The sequence below is a fragment of the Pituophis catenifer genome, unplaced genomic scaffold, assembly GCF_029215685.1.
Source record: "Pituophis catenifer annectens isolate HBS135680 unplaced genomic scaffold, rPitCat1.0.hap2 SCAF_3, whole genome shotgun sequence".
NCBI classification, from domain to species: Eukaryota; Metazoa; Chordata; class Lepidosauria; order Squamata; family Colubridae; genus Pituophis; species Pituophis catenifer.
This window is the reverse complement of record NW_027256883.1, coordinates 63,745,673-63,765,946: the sequence shown is the minus strand read 5'-3', so window position 1 is coordinate 63,765,946 and position 20,274 is coordinate 63,745,673. Positions and strand designations below refer to the sequence as shown.

At 41.5% G+C, this 20,274-nt stretch overlaps 1 protein-coding gene across 1 annotated transcript in view; it reads left to right on the top strand.

The window, feature by feature from the left end:
• The first annotated feature begins 8,299 nt into the window (after nt 1-8,299).
• Nucleotides 8,300-20,274, top strand: part of CARMIL1 (capping protein regulator and myosin 1 linker 1) — a 130,287-nt gene continuing 118,312 nt past the window's right edge. The window contains exons 1-2 of the mRNA XM_070942459.1: nt 8,300-8,444; nt 18,869-18,966. Of these exons, the coding sequence (XP_070798560.1) occupies nt 8,405-8,444; nt 18,869-18,966 (138 nt within the window). The 5' untranslated portion in view covers nt 8,300-8,404. The remainder of the gene's footprint in view (nt 8,445-18,868; nt 18,967-20,274) is intronic.

Here is a 20,274-nt window from a genome sequence, read left to right as displayed (position 1 = left end):
GGGGGGATCCTCAGGAAAATATTATAAATTGTAACATGATAAAACAAATAGATGATGAAATTATTTGACTATCCTGAACAGATGTTTTTGAGCTTTGCACTATTTTTTTGGCCAACAGGGTGAGGCCATCTAGGCCGAAAATGGGGCATGGGGGGGCGTACGTGCCCCTCCATGGCCCATTTTGGCCGGCAGAGTGCTGCAGGAGGCATCCGTCCCATCCCCCCCTCCCCCGGCTGCTCTGCAGAGGAGAACTACAATGCTAATCCACCCCTTGAAGAAATCCAGTTTGACACCCCTGCTCTAAAGTATTTTAATGGAGGTATGTTATATAATAATAATAATAATAATAATAATAATTTTATTTCTATACCGCCCTTCTCCCGAAGGACTCAGGGCGGTGTACAGCCTGTTTAAAAACACAAACAAAACAACAATATAAAATTTAAAATAATTAAATAAAGTGGCTCAGATTTAAAACCCCAATAAATTTAAATATCCCAATTTAAAAGCTATTGTGTTATTAGTCCGGCCTGGCGGAATAATAGGGTCTTCAGTGCGCAGCGAAACGCCCGGAGGTCGGAGATCTTACGAATTTCCGGGGGCAGTTCGTTCCACAGGGATGGGGCTCCCACAGAGAAGGCCCTCCCCCTGGGCGCCGACAGTCGACATAACTTGGTTGACGGCACCCTGAGGAGACCCTCCCTGTGGGAACGGACTGGTCGGTGGGAGGCTATTGGTGGCAGGAGACGGTCTCGGAGGTATCCGGGTCCTATGCCATGGAGTGCTTTAAAGGTGGTAACTAACACCTTGAATCGCACCCGGAAGACCACTGGGAGCCAGTGCAGCTCGCGCAGGAGGGGTGTCACATGGGCACAACGAGTTGTGCCCATAACCACCCGCGCGGCAGCATTCTGGACCAGTTGGAGCCTCCGAGTGCTCTTCAAGGGGAGCCCCATGTAGAGAGCATTACAATAGTCCAACCGGGAAGTAACAAGGGCATGAGTGACCGTGCGTAGGGCGTCCCGATCCAGAAAGGGCTGTAACTGGTGAATCAGGCGAACCTGATAAAAGGCCCCCCTGGCCACGGCCGTCATATGCTCTTCTAAAGACAGCTGTGCATCCAGAAGGACACCTAGATTGCGAGCCCTCTCTGTGGGGGGCAGAGATTCACCCCCAATAGTCAGCGATGGCACCTGCTGACTATATCGGGGCGCCGGAAGCCATAGCCACTCGGTCTTGGAGGGGTTGAGTCTGAGCAAGTTCTTCCCCATCCAGACCCGCACGGCCTCCAGGCAGCGAGACATCACATCAAGGGCATCGTTGGGGTGGTCTGGGGTGGAGATGTACAGCTGAGTATCATCAGCGTACAGATGGCACTTCACCCCAAAACCACGGATGATCTCACCCAGCGGCTTCACATAAATATTGAACAGGAGGGGCGAGAGGACTGACCCTTGCGGCACCCCCCATGTGAGACGCCTCGAGGTCGACCTCTGTCCCCCTGCCAACACAAACTGCGAGCGGTCGGAGAGGAAGGAGGAGAACCACCGCAAAACGGTGCCCCCTATTCCTAACCCCCTCAACCGCTGCAGCATGATACCATGGTCGATGGTGTCAAAAGCCTCTGAGAGATCTAATAGGACTAGGACAGAGGAGCAACCCCTGTCCCGAGCCCTCCAGAGATCATCCACCAACGCGACCAATGCCGTTTCTGTGCTGTACCCCTGCCTGAAGCCCGACTGGTACGGGTCTAGATAGATAGCTTCATCCAGGTGTCAGGAAAGTTGTCGTGCCACCACGCTCTCAACAACCTTCACCACAAAACGAAGGTTGGAGACTGGACGATAGTTAGCTAATTCAGCCGGGTCCAGGGAAGGCTTCTTGAGGAGGGGCCTCACCACCGCCTCTTTCAAGGCGGCAGGAAAGGCACCCTCACTCAGAGAAGCATCTATAATCCCCTGGAGCCAGCCTCGTGTAACCTCCCGGGAGGCCAGTACCAACCAGGAGGGGCACGGGTCCAATAAACACGTGGCGGCACTAATCTTACCCAGAACTCTGTCCACATCCTCGGGAGTCACAGGATCAAACTCCTCCCAGATAACATTCTCAAGACCTGCCCCGGTCTCCTCCCGTGGACTCATCCAATCGGAGTTCAAGCCATCCCGAATCCGAGCGACTTTATCATGCAGGAATTGCACAAAATCCTCAGCACGACCCTGCAAGGGATCTTCCCGTACTCCCCCCCGAAGAAGGGAGTGGGTCACCCTAAACAGGGCAGCTGGGTGGTTCTCTGCAGATGCAATAAGAGCGGAAAAATGGTTAGATTTTGCCGCTTTTATCGCCACTAGGTAGGTCTTGATATAAGACCTCACCTGTGTCCGGTCAGAATCGGATTGACTAGTCCTCCAAATGCTCTCTAGGCGTCTTTTCCGACGCTTCATCTCTCTCAGCTCCTCAGAGAACCAAGGAGCTAATTGAGATCGGCATCGGGTCAGAGGCCGCAAAGGCATGACGCGGTCCAAAGCTCCAGTGGCCGCCCTTTCCCAGGCGGCCACCAGTTCTTCAGTCGAGTCGTGTGTTAGAGTCTCAGGAAACGGCCCAAGCTCCGTCAGGAACCTTTCGGGATCCATCAGGCGCCTGGGACGGAACCATCTGGTTGAACCATATGCCAGTGATAGCTAATCTTTTCCAGACTGAGTGCCCAAAGTGAGCGCAAGCGCGGCTGAACCCCCAAAATGCAATGCGTGTGCGGCCGCCCCGCATGTGCCCTGCCCCTATGTGTGCCCCCTGCATGTGCATGTGCCCCCCTGCACCTCCTCCCACGCATGCACGCCACCTCCACACCCACCATGCATGTGCAGGTTTCCTGCATGCACCCTGCCCCCTGTGACAGAGATGCTAAGACCAGCTGGCCAGTGGGTGGCGCGTGCACGGCGGAGCTGAACTGGGGCGATGGCTCTCATGTCCACAGAGGGCGCTGCATGCCACCTGTGGCACGCATGCCATAGGTTCACCATCACAGCTATATACCATCACCTTAAAATTAAGAAGATATGACTAGAAAGTTGTATACTCCAAGTGGAATTTTTATTTTCAGTCTGAATTTTCTTTTATTAGTAGCATTTACACAATGATAAAATGTTATTTGGAAATCTCACTTTGTTCAATTCAATTTTATGCACACTTACTTAGAATGGAACTGAATGGAACTTTTACTTCCAAATAAATCTACAAAGGATTGTCCTGAAAGAAACAACTGAAGAAGTTCTTATTAACTAGGTTTAGGCATGTAATATACTCCAAAATAGCAGCCAAAGAAAATCCACCTAAACTTTGTCATATAGTGTAATTGAGATGTTTAAGAATGCATGATCTCTATTTATGGAGTGTAAACAACCTAATGATGCTGATATAGTTGTACATGAAAGAAATAGAGCTGACAGCGATTAAGTAAAGTTGAAACTATCCAAAAGTGATTTAGTGATTTTGATTTTTTGAGTGATTCAAGTAATTTTTTTCTTAACAACTTTAAAGTTAATGTGTATAGTTTTAGCTGGATCACAAATGTCAGCCTTCATTACCTAGTGAAAAGATTGATCTGTTTATATCTATTTGTGTTTCACTCTCTGCTAAAAAATCTCTCTCTGCTGTGGTAATCTTGCTGGCACTCCAAATATCTGACAGCAGAAAATAAATGAATTTTCCAGAGTAGAAAATTCAACAGGACATTGCAAAACCATTTTGACCTCCTGCAAAGAACGTGTGCTAATGTCTACTATCGGTAAAGAACTGATAATGCATTGAAAATTTAATGATGCTTCCTTGACAGCAGTGCAAATGAATTAGTGCCAGAAAGAGAGAACTGTCATTGTTTGTTGAATACCTTATAATTTTGCTGTCAGTGGAACAGCTTAGAATTGTGCCCTTATTTGATTATGCATGGGAAAGGGGGGAAAATGAAGAATAAAGTTGCAAAGGAAAGACAAATGATAGATAGGTAGAGCCAAGAAAGATAGGAGTGGAAGAATAAAATATAGCTAGCTGTTTTATGATCAATAATATAAACTTGATCCTGGCAGAAACCCATTGGATGAGGATAAAGTAGGCACTTTGTTAGTGGATTAGTCATCTATTTAACCAAGGTATACATTGAGCTGGGGGGTGGTGGGCAGGAAGAAAATCTTCAGAGGAACATGTTAATCAGATAACCAAAACCAGCAACAGATAATATCTGTTAGATTAACATGTTCCTTTTCAGTACCACATACCTGCACAAACAGCCACAAGAAACAACTGATGGGAACTCTCAGATTCAAAATGTTATGAAAATGATACACTTCATATTTCAACAATGGCATGATCCAAATAAAATGTGGCGGATATATCGCCACAGATAACAAACTACTAATTCAATAGTTTGCCAGTTCCTTCTTCAAATATATTGCTTAATCCCATTGATACATACATACCTTCCTATAATATTAAAGGATAACAAATACATTGAAAATAGATTCAAATATATTGAAAATAAAATTCTAGGTGAGATGAACAGCATATAAATTTAATAAATAAATAAATAAATAAATAAATAAATAAATAAATAAATAAATAAATAAAGAAGCTTGTATAATCCAATTTTCTGTCAACCCATATCAAAGGCACCAAGCAGAATTGAATCAAGAAGCCAATATTTGTAAGACAAATTATCCAGGATAAAACAAAATGCTAGATGAAAAACTCAGATTCGCCTAGGAAATCATAAAGTTGCAACTTATTTGGGAATAAGCAGTAATAACTTAATTATGGTTTACATCTAAGTAGACATGAGTAGTTCTTCTGTTAGTGGCTTATGTTGGGTGCTTTAAGCTTGTAATATGTACTAAGAAGACCTGGCAGGTTGAAGTCTTTCTTTTGTTCAATTTTTGAGAAAACTTCATGTGCAGTCTTCAATAAATGGGAAACTTTTTCTGCATTTTTGACATGAATTGCTGTCCGTTCAATTAGACACACATTTTGGCATAAGTGGACAAATACCAACATTGTAAATCATAGGATTATTATTCACTAATCACATTAATACATTATAAATGTAATCATCTATAACAAAAAAACATAAATCAGCAAATTCTTAAAAAGTTTTTTTTATAAGTTTGATAATATTGACCATAATAAAGTAAAAAAATACATACATAAACAGATGACATAATATAATAGTGATCTAGGGTTTTGTCTGGATATATTTTTTCAGATGCGGTAATAAGGCAACAAATCTTCAAAGGTAGAAGAATAAAAATATGATGCCTAACATTTATCCATTCAAATATTTTGGCAATGTTATCTAGTTTAATAATGAAAAGATTATAAGAAACTGCAGCAAACATCAAGATCTCAGTCTAGATTGAGATCATCATATAATGCATCACAATATTTATGAAGGTTTTATAAAGGATGCTACTCTATTTCACATTTATTCAGTCATTTAATCTTATTTCATACTGAGATTGGGTTCCTATATATTATGGTTTGCAGACCACAATAGTCAGAAATTGTAGAACACACCTGGAGACAACCTAAAGTTGGAGAAAGCTATTCTAGAGGTATTGGGAAACCAACATGCTCTGGTATCATGTGATAGGTCCCAGTTAGTGTGATTTCTCTGTCATGGAATGTGTCATTTAGAACAACCTAAGATACAGACATCTCAACCCTTTTGGCCGTGCTATGATACAGCTCTTCCAACAGACACGAGCCAGGATGTGGAATTCTGCTGTGATTGCCATTTTATTTATATTGATAATGTAATAATTTAAGAGGAAAGCTATGGCAAACCTAGACAGCATATTAAAAAGAAGCGACATCAGCTTGCTGACAAAGGTCCATCTAGTCAAAGCTATGGCTTTTCCAGTAGTAATGTACAGCTGTGAAGACTTGGACCATAAGGAAGTCTGAGTGCCCAAAAAAAATTGATGCTTTCGAATTGTGGTGTTGGAGAAGACTTTTGAGAGTCCCTTGGACTGCAAGGAGGTCAAATCAGGAAAGGAAATCAACCCTGAGTGTTCTTTAGAGGGACAGATACTGAAGCTGAAACTCAAATAGCTTGGCCACTTAATGAGAAGAGAGGACTCATTGGAAAAGACCCTGATGTTTGGAAAGATTGAAGGCAAAATGAGAGGCAGACAAGAAAGGATGATATGGTTAGACTGTCATTGAATGTGAATTTGGATAAACTCCAGGAGACAGTGGAGGACAGGGGGAGCCTGGCATGCTGTGGTCCATTGGGTTGTGAAGAGTCGGACACAACTTAGTGACTGAACTACAACATTAAATGTAATTTGATTTAGTGGGTTTTTTGGTACTGATTTTTTTATAGTTTTCTGTGTTTTTATTTCTGTGTGCTACCTATAATTCCCCTGGGTAGATGAACAGTTATGTACATTTGTTAAATTAAAAAATATATATAAACCAAAATTGAACATCACCCCTTAGCGTAATTTTAAAATCCTGTTACAAACTGATCCGTGTTGCTAAAACTATAGATTTTAAGGAAGCAACTGGAACTCTTTGCCTTCAGAAAATGTAACATGGAAGGTTAAAGTACAAATTTGGCACGGGCCAGAATTTCATCCAAATTCATAAAATATTTGCTAAGGCATATCAGCGGTATCACAGTGCATCATATTGGAAGACACAAAATTAAGGTGAGCTGCTCCAGAGCTTAGCTTTAAAAGTATTTTAAGTGTCAGCAATATGCAAAGAAATTGAGATATTTGCTAAATTTTAAATTACCAACTATCATCAAATTGCTACTTGTATGTCTGTGAAAACAGTATTTACAAGCTACTACTGAATCGGCCAAAAGCAGCAGAAGAGCTTCAGTACCAACATAAAAAAGCAATTTAACAAATCCATTTTATTTCTTTCCTAATGAAACTAAGTTAACAAAATAAATCTGAAAGAACATCACTATGTTTGAGACATTTTTTTCCAATCTCCATATTGTTAGCAATACTTCAGGAATGCTTGAGAATAAAGAGTTTTTCATTTATTATTATTAGCTGAAGAATGCTGGGTACAAAGTTACTGCCTCCCAAGTTCCTAAAACTGGTCCTACTTTATTAGAGCATTTTTCCCTATAAGAATTCGAGTCCAGTTCTGGCTCTAAGCATCCTCCGAAATCTGAATAGAATCATATTTTAAAAAGCCCTTTTTTTCTGTCTACCACAGCTCCAGCTGGGTAAGTTGTAAACATCTTGTCGAGGTACTCAATGAACTGAAGTTGGATTGTGAACGGGGGTAAAATGAAATAACATTGCATTACAACACCACCCTTCGGGTTGTTCGAATCCAACCTCACTTGATGGATCGGGGCTGCTTTTCAAACAAGCGCAAATCACCTTAAAAAGAAGCTTTTATTTAAAAAAAAAGAAAAAAAGATGGTGGGAACGGGAGCACAGGGGAAGGGAGGGATCTTTTTTTCACTCCAGGTCTTAGTAAACCTGAAGCCAGCAGATGGCCCCCGATCTCTCTCCGTAGTTGGCTGTTAGATTCTGCAATTCGTGGGAACGAAGGAGGGACCAAAGGGAGAGCCGCCAGTGTCCTTTATATGCACGTTCCGGCTCCCTGCCTGGTTTGTGCGCATGGAATCTGTGAGCTAACGCCGGGCTGGCGAAGGGTAAGAAATCTCCTTCTGCCTAGACGAGCTTTCTCGCCCCAACTCCAGCCTTTCTCGGGCGGGCGCTCAGGCCGCGGCTGCCTCTCGCGAGGGGAAAGAGGAGGCCGTCGCTTGGCTGGAGCAGGCTGCGTGGGTGCCCGAAGGGAAGCCCCCCGACCCGGGCTGGGGTCCGCCAGAACCAGGAATGCCGCCTCCACCCACGCCTTCCGCTTGCACTTCAGGCCGGGAGGTGGCTGCGTGAGGCTGGAGGGGAGCCGGGCAGGAGAGAGGGAAGCTTGTCCGCGGCCAGGAAGGAGGAAAGAGGAAAAAGCGAAAGCGAGAAGCGCAGACGCAGCAGGGAAAAAAAGGAGAGCCGAGCCGAGCCGAGCGAAGGCGGTCTGGGCTGCGGTCTTTTCCCCTCGCGAAGCTTTGCTCCGCCTGCAGCTGAGATGAAGAGGCGTCGTGCAGCAATAATCTTGTAACTCTCCCTCGGCTTTCCGATCTTTTTAAACCCCCCCCCTCCTTCTCCTCCTCGGAAAGCGGCGGGGAGACCAGCACCAGCAGGATTGCGGGGCCCTTTTCCTCCCCCTCTTTTCTAAACAGCTGATCGGAATCCGTTCGCCTCGCCGGAGGCGGGGGCACCTAGGGAAGGTGAGGGCGGAGAGCGGGAAACGCGAGCGATTGTCACCAGCAAGCAACACGTTCGCCTCCCGGCTCGCGCTCCAAAGAGGGAAGGCAAAGCCTCCAGCAAGGATGACCGAAGAGAGCGCGGACGTTCCCAAAGAGTTGCTGGGTAAGCATGTGCGCTTCCTCTCTCTCTTTTTTCCCCCCTTTGGGGGAACGAGGGGCACCGGAGCGCGGGAGATTGGAAGAGCGGGGGGAGGAAGGAGGAGAAGCCGTTTCCCGACAGAAGCCATCCCGAGGTGAGGGATGAAATGTCCCCGTCCCTCAGCTAGCCCCGCAGTCTGTTATCCTTTGCGTGAAATGCTCTACGGGGACGGAAGGCGTGGCGGGAAAGATAAGGGCTGGCTGTAGCTGAGGCGCCCTTTGGCTCCTCTGTTCCTGGAAGAGATTTGCTTGGGGGGGGGGAGACGCGGGCAAAGGGAGATTGCGCAGCCTTTGCAAAAGCCTCGGTAATAAAATAGGCAAATGGAGCGGAACGCTTGGCGTCTGTAAGGAAACTAAGTGTAACCGCTGTGGACCCCTCGAGGCGGTGCTGAAGGCGGCTCGCTCCTCCGGGCCGAGGTTTCCTTTTCTTTCACGTTTGAATGGCGACGAGCCAGAGGGAGAAAAGTGACAGCCCTGGGGCTCACGTTTGCCCCCCCACCCCTCACCCCCAGGGGCTTTCCATTGGTTCCAGTCCTTGGTGATATCTTTCTCTTCCTTTCCCACCTCAGTTGAATGGCTTTGGGGGCTTTCTCCCACATAAGACGCGGGCAGAGGTTTCCCTTAACTAAGGAACCCTTCGATGTACTTCTCCCGCTGGGCAAATCATGGATTTAGGACAACTGGTTGCAATGCTTCAGGGGGTGTAAAGGCCAAGAAGGAAGATTGTCAAAGCATCTGTTGCTAGTCCCACTGTGGAGGGGATCATCTTGTTATGAAAAGGAATTGCTGATGGGCAGATCCGGTGTTCTGGGCTGTTTTCACCCTGCTTAATTAAAGCAACGTTTCCTCTGTTATTTAAAAAGGATCCACTGCATTCAAACCTTTTGAGAAGGCACGCTTTGCTTATTGTAGGCTTGCATATGCTTTCCTGTAGTCCAAAATCAGGGCAGCTGGTGCATATATGATGTTGCCAAAATAATTAAGTATGCATCATGTCTTTTCCTGTACTGATTACTGTAATTTACTTTCATATTGTTTGTTGCGCTTCTTGTTATGCCAAATTCTAAGAATGCTTGTCGAGCAGATTAAAACCACGCTAAAGTCTGAGTCATAAAAATACATTGATTTTGCATTGCCTGCTCAAATAGGTGCACAGGCTAAATATTTCAGAAGGGTGCTCTGATTGTCTCGCTCGTTTCTATGTTTACTTGGGGAAAGAAATCTCACTGATTCAGTGGAGCTTTCACACGAGCAAATATGTACAGTATAGGTTTTCAAACATTGTGAAAGGATCGCTGTTCACCTTCCAAATGCAGCACATTATTTTGCCTAGGTATTTGCTATTTTTCTTCCTTTTCCACTTGTGTAATACTTGTGCTAATAGATATAGAACATGGTAGTAGAGTGAAGGCACAGTTTAATTTATTCCAGTTCACAGTAAACAGAACAGTGCCCAGGAAATGGACTGAATTTTGATTGTGCAGGCATGCATGCAGCAGAACTTGGGGGCAATTTTCTTAGCATCCAACTGTGCCAGTGTGTAGTGTGATCCATTTACTTCCTCGTAGACCTTTGTGGAAGCTATTACAAATCCTCATATGGTTATGCACAGATTGTTATTTTAGAACATATCAAAATGTGACAGTGTAACATAAAACTGAGCTTAACATAAAACTGTGTTATTAGTTGAGCAATACGTTGCTAAATCATTCTGTAAGCAGATTTGCTCAAAATATCTCAAGAACGCTGAATGGGTATAATGAATAGATGATGCTAAATAAGAGCTTCATTGAAAATCTGGTAGTACATATGTAGTTAATTAAATACACAGTAAATGGATCAGATGGGAAAACATGTTTTTTTTATAAATGGATCAGATGGGGAAAAAAACATTTCCAAGTGAATGTGTGAACTTGCTTTGAATATTGTGGAAAAGTTACTTTATATATATTGTAATTGGATTTAAACTCATTCAGAATAATTGAGTGGAGAAGAACTTGGAGTAGAAGTAATTATATATTCATTAGATTCTTAGACCATTGTAATCATGTGCATGTCAATAGTTTACAAGGAAAACATCCACATTACAATAATCTAATGATAATAAATACAGTGATAACAGTCCCAAAAGTGCTTTTTCAAGAGGCAACTGGACTTTCTGGTTTTTCTTCAGTTGCCTCTTGAAAAAGCACATTTGAAAGGACAACCATGGTCTGGATGACTGAGAATCTCCATAAACAAGTAGCCAAGGAGATTCACTGTCAACAAGATTGGACTCAGAAAAGAAATGTGCTGGGTTCATATACAAGGGGCTTACAACACACAGCTTACAGGGTCACAACCAAAGTACCTTCAACAATCATCATCACACTTCCAGCCTTTATGCTGCCAGCCATTGAATTAAACTATTGAAGGATCTGACACCTATCCTCATTTCAGTCTTGCAAGAGCTTCTCTCCATGATTTTATTTTTATAAATTAGGGACGGGCCTGTCTGAGATGTTTGCCCAACTTAAGTTTCTTGGAATGGGCTCAAGCCACACATATTTGAGCATTGCCTTGATAGTAGCTCTTCCTTTTGCTTCAAGGCCATTCCTTGTACACTACCATATCTGCTCTTTATCAACATTGAAGTTGTGAATGAATGTGACCTTAAAGAACGTGTTCTTATGGAACAGTGGAATAATGAGTTGAGGCCAAATAATACCTTGATCAAAGAATGATCCTGGAATGCTAGAAGATGGTACTTATACCAAATTGATCGTCACCATTCCCCAGAATTGTTAATCTAATGCCTTCATAAAGTCTCTCTGCAATCTGCCATCACCAGCACCTCCAATTCAGCTACTCATCCTTGCCTACCACTTGCCCTGTCTGCTAAGACATACACTCCAAAATAATGATGTCTTTGTACCGTTCAGTACCCATGTCTCTTCTGCATTCACCTTTAATCCTTATTCCTTTCTCAACAACCCTTCCAAAGTTCCATAATCACCTCTTCTCCATTTTTTCCATTTCCCCTCTTTGCTATTCCCCACTTCACTTTCTTGCACAATCTTCCATAATTCCATTCACTATTCTACCCACCTGTCCTTTTCTCCATATTCTTTTTTGCCTCTTTCTGTACTTCTTAATGGCCTCTTATCCTGCCATATAGACTCCAAGGAGTCCCCTGTTCTGCTTTACCTTCCACATTTATCGACATATTCCTCTGCTTCTGCTAGCTTCCAACTTCCCAATCTTAAGAGGACCACATTGGCTAGGACAGATGGAACTTCTCTCTATCTCTCCCTCTCCTGGCATTTCCCCACCTTCTAGGTCATCCATTATCTCTATTCACTATTCCTGCCAGCTTCCAGCCCTCTTTCCTGTCCTCCAGATTGATAGAAACTGCCAGGCCATCACTGCTTTTGTCTCTCTTTTCCTTCTCCCCAGGAAGGCCTCTAAACATCACACAACCACACATCCTATCTATATAACAAAAGCAAATCCAAAGCTGCATGCTTTGTATTGCACAAAAATCCTAAAAATTCCCTAGACAGCAGACCACCAGACTCCATCTTTAAAAAACAAAACAAAAAAACATTAGATTTCCACCTTTATTTTTTTATATAAATAACTCAAGGCAGCAAACTTACTTAATACTCCTTCCTCCTCCTATTTTCCCCACAACAACAACCTAGTGAGACGAGATGGTCTAAGAGATAATTATTGGCTCAAAGTCATCTAGCCATCTTTCATTCATAAGACATGACTGGAATAGTTTCCTGGTTTTTAACCTGGTTCTTTAACCACTAGACCAGGGGTGTCAAACTCAAGGCCTGGGGGCTGGATCCGGCTTGTGGGGTGCTTAGATCTGGCCCACAGGGCTGCCCTAGAAACAGCGAAGAACTGGCCCGCAATGCCTTTGCCAGCGAAAATGGAACATGGGCGACCCACCCAAGCTCCATTTTCACTGGCAGAGGGTTGCAGGAGGCCATTGCAGCCAAAAACGGAGCTCGGGAGCCCATTTTTGTTGGCAGAGCACTCGGGCCACCATAGGCACCCCCAACATGAGTGAAGTTGAGCTGGCCACGCCCACCCCAGCCATGCCTACCCCCGAGGTCAAACACAATGCTGAATGTGGCCCTCAATGAAATCGAGTTTGACACCCCTGCACTAGATCAAACCAGTTCTATTAGAATAGTTAGGGCTTGTTTTGGTGTTTTGCTACACTATTGTATTATTATTGTATTTTATTTGTTTATTTCATTTTATTTATATCTTATTTCATGAGATATATATTTACTTATTTATTCATTTGTTTATTAAATTTCTGTGCCACCCATCTCTCCTGCAAGGTGACTGAGCAGCTTACAAATTAGTACACGTGATTTATCCTTGGATAAGATGACAAACTTGTTCATATAGATCTGACCATAGTCACTTGCATTATAATGTAAATAGGAGGACAAAAAAAATCAAATGCTTCAGGGCAGGCAGAGTACAACACTATTGCACAAGTGAAGATGAATGATGTAACTTCTTTCATCTGCTAAATAGCTAGCCTGTGCAAGAAATCCCCACTCCCTAAGTCTGAGTTTTAAATATAGTTCTGCCTATGACCTCTAGTGTACTTCTTATGCAGAGAGGGAGCAAGAAAGAAAGAAAGAAAAATGCATGAAAAGTTTTTGAGAAGGAAGTTGTTTGTGACCTGTGACAGATGGTATTAGAATTGAATGAAAATTTGGCATCCAACTTATAACAGCAGTTTGAGTAATAGTTCTGTGAAGCCCATTTTGGAATGGCAGCTTTTCATGCTCTTGGCTCAGTATTTGGAATACTTAGAATACAAAAATATTAACAGGGGAAAATTATTGTGGTTAGAGTCCAGCAGTGTAATCTGTTTTGTGCATAGTTCAAGGACAACTATGTTGATAGGCCATAAGTCAGAGATTTGATTGCTAGAGGGAGTGTCATTACATATTTTGGCGATCCCATTTTAATTCTGTCGGAGAAAAATATTTGAAATTATTGTATTCTTATGTGTGGGTGGGAGGGACAGTTTAAAAAGGTAACGGTTGTTTCTCAAAAATTACATTTATGTATACAATGAAAATGACTGTTATGTAGAATATCTGAATATAAATGAGATCAAACATTTAGTCATATAAAAAGTGCACCCTATTTTTTTTACTAATATGGGCATATCAATAATTTATACTAGTCCAAACAGTATGTAAATGGTGATGTAATTTTAAAAGACTATGAAAAATTGTTTTTGCAATAATTTGTTCAGCAAAATAATTAACAGATATGCCATTTCCTTCTCCGGAAAATGTAAGTATGCCCTCGGCTGAAGTACCTGGTATTGCCCCCTTTGGCAGAAAGAATCCCAATTGCCTACCAGTCCCTGATAGTCATTTTGAGGAATATGTTCCCACTCCTCCAGGCAGATTTTTCCAGCTGCACAATGTTTGAGGGGTTTCTTGCATGTACATTAAGGTGACCAGACGTCCCGCTTTTGGCGGGACAGTCCCGATTTTTAGCAATTTGTCCCGTGTCCCGCGGCGTTTCAAAAAAGTCCCGATTTTTCATTCTGCCTCCTGAGTCCCGCTGCCTCTTGAGCCCCAGCTGATGGCTAGAAGAAAAAAAAACTGTTTAAACTCTTGCCCGGGGCTTCAAAGGGCCACCCTACAGGCAATCAGTGTAAAGAGTTCCTGAAGCAGTTTTTTTTCCCCCTAGCTAAGCTGCAGAAACGAAACCGAAACCAGGATCTTTGGTGCAACGTGACAAAAAGAGGCAGAGAGAGATTTATTTTTATTTTTATTTTTCCTCCCCAAAAAAGGTAGGTGAAAAACTGCAAACAATGGGAAATTTAGGAGGAAAGTTCAAGATTTTAAAACACAAAAGAAAAAAAAGCTGTATTTAACTAGGGAATTGTAATAATTGAGATACTATTAATTGTATATTGTGTTGAAAACAGAAATGGTTAAGTTGTGGTTCAGAGGAATATATGGGGGAAATTATTTGGTTTATTATTATTGGTAAATATAATTAATTGATTTGTAAGAAATTGGATTGCATGGAAATAATTGGAATATTCATGTTCATATTGATTAATAAACAAAAAAGATAGTTTTATAACTAATTGATTTATATTAAAATGTTGAATTTGTATTAAACAACTGTATTACATAATTACATAATTAAACAATGTGAGGATGGATATAAAAATAGATGACAATGGGAAGGGGTATAATATAGAATAGAAGGGAAAAATTGAATTTGATTAAGATTAGAGATGAGGATGAAGGGTAATATTGGTTTTTTAAAAAAAATAGATGAGGAATAAATATGGCAAAAAGGAAATATAGAAATTGTAAATTTAATTGAAGTGACTAAACACTGTTTAAATTTGTGAACCGGCCAAATACTCTGTTCAAAGAAAATAAATTGTATGTTTGTATGTGTGTTTCTAATTACTGCTATTTATTCATATTTGTTCTCTTTTATTCTTTAAAGTTTAACCATTCATTCTTTATCTTAATATCTTTATATTTGTTTGGGGTTGGCTTTCTTCCCTTTCATCTTTTTTATTGTACAGCAATCTTTCTCCTCAAACCTACCACCTCTCTCTTTTCTTTCCTTTTTACTTTCTCTTCCCCCCTCTTCTTCTCCTCCCTACTTCCTCTTCCTTTCTCCTTCTCCTCCTCTCTTCCTCCCCCTCTTACCCTCACTTCTACTCTAATTTCCCTTCCCTTCCTTCATCCCTCTCTATTGCTGTATCCTTTTATGCATATGGACTACTCAGAGGGCTGAAAAAGTTATTTTTGACTGGTCCTTGCACTTTTGACCAGTCCTCAAACTTACGACTGTCTTCACATTTTACGTTTTTTGCCCTATCTTATCACCATGGTGAAGAGAAGCAGTTGTGAAATGAGTGACATGGTTGTTAAGGATGCTGCATGGGCATAAATGTGAGGATGGTCATAAGTGTGAGGACCAGTCAAAAGTGCGAGGCCCAGTCAGAAATGACTTTTTTCAGCCCTCTGGTTAGTCCTTTTGTGCATATGGACTACTCAGAGGGCTGAAAAAGTTATTTTTGATTGGTCCTCGCACTTTTGTCCAGTCCTCAAACTTACGACTGTCCTCACATTTTACATTTTTTGCCCAGTCTTATCACCATGGTGAAGAGAAGCAGTTGTGAAATGAGTGACATGGTTGTTAAGAATGCTGCACGGGCATAAATGTGAGGATGGTCATAAGTGTGACGACCAGTCAAAAGTGCGAGGACCTGTCATAAATGACTTTTTTCAGCCCTCTGGTTAGTCCTTTTGTGCATATGGACTACTCAGAGGGCTGAAAAAGTTATTTTTGACTGGTCCTCGCACTTTTGACCAGTCCTCGAACTTACGACTGTCCTCACATTTTACATTTTTGCCCTATCTTGTCATCATGGTGAAGAGAAGCAGTTGTGAAATGAGTGACATGGTTGTTAAGAATGCTGCACGGGCATAAATGTGAGGATGGTCATAAGTGTGAGGACCAGTCAAAAGTGTGAGACCTGTCAGAAATGACTTTCCAGCCCTCTGAGTAGTCCCTATACACATAGCCATGGCCACCCGGTCACATGATCAGCTAGCCACGCCCACCCACTCACATGGCCTCCAAGCCACGCCCACACAATAAGCCACACCCACAATGGTGTCCCTCTTACCAATGTTAAAATCTGTTCACCTTACCCTATACACATAGCCACGCCCACCCGGTCACATGACCAGCTAGCCACGCCCACCCGGTCACGTGACCAGCTAGTCACGCCCACAAAATAAGCCACACCCACAATGTCCCTCTTTACCAATGTTAAAATCTGGTCACCTTAATGTACATCCCATTTCAAATCACCCTGCAGGATCTCAGTGGATCTCTTTTTTTTTCCCCCAGTCATTTCTCAGTGGATTTACTGAAATGTTTAGGATCATTGTCAAGTTGCAAGGTCCACTTTCAGTTCAGTTTCAATCTTTTGATAGTAGGCCTCATATCATCCTGAAGCACTCTCTGGTACAGTAAATGATTTATAGTGGGTGCTGTGATGATGAGTGGCCCAGGTCCTGATGCAGCAAAGCAGTCCCAAACCAGGCTTTCTTTACAATACAGGTAGTTCTCAATCTATAACCACAATTGAGCCCAAAATTTCTTTTGCTAAGTGAGTTTTGCCCCCATTTGAAGGCCTTTCTTGCCTCAGTTAAGTGAATCACTTCAGTGGTTAAGTTAGTAACATGGTTGCTAAATGAATCTGGCTTCTCCATTGACTTCATTTGTCAGAAGGTCACAAAATGTGATCATGTGACCTCGGGACACTGCAGACATCATAAATATGAGTCAGTTGCCAAGTGTCTGAATTTTGATTACGTGATTCACTAAACAAACTGTTCTAAGTTGAGGACTACCTGTATCGGATATCAAGCTCTTCTAGTGAAATGCTTTCTTTACAATTTTCACTAAATGTCTTCTGTCACTGTGGCCAAATAACTCTTATCGTTGCCTCACTTGTGCAAAACATTTTGATCTCGAAGTCCTGATCTTTGCCTAGGTGATCAGGAGCAAAATTTAATTTTGTCCTGATGTTCTTTCTGGAGAGCAATTCTTCCTGCATATCTATCACAGATAGCTCTCTCAGATAGCTATCACAGATAGCTCTCCCCATGAGTAATGTCAAAGTTCATGAGTGCAGGATTACAAAAAACCCTGCACAAAGTAGATTTATGCGATAAAATTCTGGGGTTCTTAGAGACTTATTTGTATATTTTATTTGTCTATTTATTTGTATTCTATCTTTATTTTTTAAAATTATTTTATTCTTTATTATTTTTACAAACACATCTTCTTCCTCCTATTTTCCTCACAATGACAACCGGTGAGAGAGGGTGACTGGCCCAAAGTCACCCAGCTGGCTTTCATGGATAAGGCAGGACTGGAATTCGTAGTCTCCTGCTTTTTAGCCTAGTGCTTTAACCATTAGATCAAACTGGCTGTCATATTTCAGCGTCATTTGTTGTGCTGTCTGGCTTGCTGGGATGGCCTGGACAAGTTGGCAATTGTTTGAAATCTTCTCCACTTGTAGAAGATTTTCTAGATAGTGGAATCATTGGTGCTCAATTGTTTGGCAATCTTTTAAAATTCATTTCCAGGCATATGGATGTCTATAATCTTCTTTCTGAAGGTTGTAGATACCTATAAGCAATTTCAGTCTAGAAATGGTGATACCACACATTTCAACCACAAGCAAATCAAACAAATAGTTTGATAGATTCTTCCCAGATTCTCCCTAACAATATTTTAAACATTTACACCTGTGCATCTGATTCTAATCTTAGGTTATCTGAGGTAATGCTAAATGTAAGCATGTACTTTTTTCATATTCCAAATTTGCAGTGATATTTATTTAAATTACACAGTGGACTACAAAATGAAAATGGTGTGTGGTATTTGATATATTCCTCTATCTATAGTGTTGAAATGAAGATAAAATATCTCTCTGTTGAAACAGTAAAAAATTTAAATGGGTGTACTTGTTTATAGTATGTAGCAGTGATGGCTAACCTTTTCTGGACTGAGTGCCCAAAGCGCGCACGCGTGCCCAAACCCCCCAAATGCAATGCGCCCCACCCACTCCCCACACACGCGGCCCCCCACATGCACCCTGCACATGCACAGCAGAGACCCGACGACCAGCTGGCCAGCGGGAGGCGCATACACATGGGCGACAGAAGTGAGCTGGCGCAACGGCTCACGTGCCCACAGAGAGGTGTGCCATAGATTTGCCATCACAGGTATATAGTATACAGGAAATTCTCAGCCATCCAGGTTATCCTAAAGGTGCTTTTTTTCCCCAGAGGCAACTGGACTTTATTTTTTCTTTGAAGACATTTCTTCAGATCTGAAGAAACTTCTTGGATGAGAAGTGAAACGTCTTCAAGGAAAAACCAGAAAGTTCAGTTGCCTCTTGAAAAAAGCACCTTTGGGACATGGGGTATACTTATTTGTTCACATGACCAGTAAGGGGCCAAGTATCTTATAAGGATTTTGATTTGGTTTACTATTTCTTCTTCTTCTTCTTCTTCTTCTTATTATTATTTATTAAATTTATATGCCGCCCCTCTCCGGAGACTCAGGGCGGCTGAGTCTTCTTAGTCTTTACAGTCAACCCATAAACACAGGGGAGCTTGATTTACTTTTTAAAATAGAGTTCATGTAATACTTCACTTTGGAGCTGTTAATAAGAGAGGAAGAATGTCATTTATTTATGTTGAAGAATTTTTACTTGGGGATAAAATAATAATATAAATATATAGATTCTTTCAGATCCTGAACACTGAAAGTATTTTATGTTCTCTACTATTTCAGAAAGCGTCAAAGATGTGATTGGAAGGAAGATAAAGATTTCTGTGAAAAAGAAAGTTAAGCTTGAAGTTAAGAGTGACAAAGTAGATAATAAAATATTGGTAAGTACATTCCATTTTATCTTCAAACAATTTGTTTCTTGGTTTAATCTCCCCCTCCCCCCATAAATGAAAATAATTTAAATACTTGTTCTCTTCTAAATTTTGTTTCTTTTATACAAGAAAATTTGCATAAGCATTTCTGGACACAGTATTAATGTGATTGGGTGAAAAATTGAATATAGATTGTATCCAAGTAAGAAACCTGATTTGTCCAGTCAAGTGAAGAAACATTATCATACAAACATTATCCAAAAGAGACAGTTGTTGTAGGTTTCTTAGGGTAAAATTATAATTACAGTACTTGTAGACACCAACAATATTATCACAGTGTGCTTGAGATGCTATTATTATAGAATATAAAAGTGGTTGTTTTGCATTTTATATCCATAAATTTTGTAGAATAAGACCTTTTGAATGAGCCATAATTTGTTGTTCTATATGTGTCTGTGAATCTGGGGGGAAGAAAGCGAGATAAGATCTAAAACAGTGCTGGAATTTAGAGAAGACAGAAACTATCAGTCTCTGGCCTTAATAATACCTGTTCCAGAACTCTGCACTGTAATTTTGAAAAACCTTTCTTGTATTCCACTTTGGAAGAGGGGGAGGAAAAGACAGCAAAGCAGATGTTATACTCGTAGTCCTTGACTTACAACCATTTGTTTAACAACAGCTCAGAGTTACAATGACAGTAAAAATAATGACTTACAACTGGTTCTCACTCTTACAATCGTCACAGCATGACCTTGGTCACAGGATCAAAATTGGGGCACTTGGCAACCAGCATGTATTTATGATGGTTGCAGCATCTTGCAGTTATGTAATGGCCATTTGTGACCTTCCAAGCCAGCTTCTGACAAGCCAATTTAATGGGAGCAACCAGATTAACTAAACGACTGCAAAACTCATTTAACTACAGTGATTCTCTTTACAACCACAGCAAAGGGGTCATAAAATCAGGCATGACTCACTTAACAAACACCATGTTTAACAACAGAAATTTTGGTCCCAGTTGTGATTATATGTAAAGGACTACTTGTAGTATAGTATAAGAGTATTCTGATTAATTGTTCTTGTTTGAGTAATCATAGTTGACTGAATTTATCATTGTTGCTATATTTATAAAAACAAAGCCATAAAAGATTATTTGCAAATTAAGGTGATTTCACGCCTTGTTTTACTGTGGCTAAGGGTTATATTGTGGGTTAACAAATCATGATTGAAATGAAGCATGACTTAACATGAGAAATGAATCCAGCTGGAGATATTTGCTTGAGAAAAATCAAATAGTTACCTCATCTGCAAATCTGT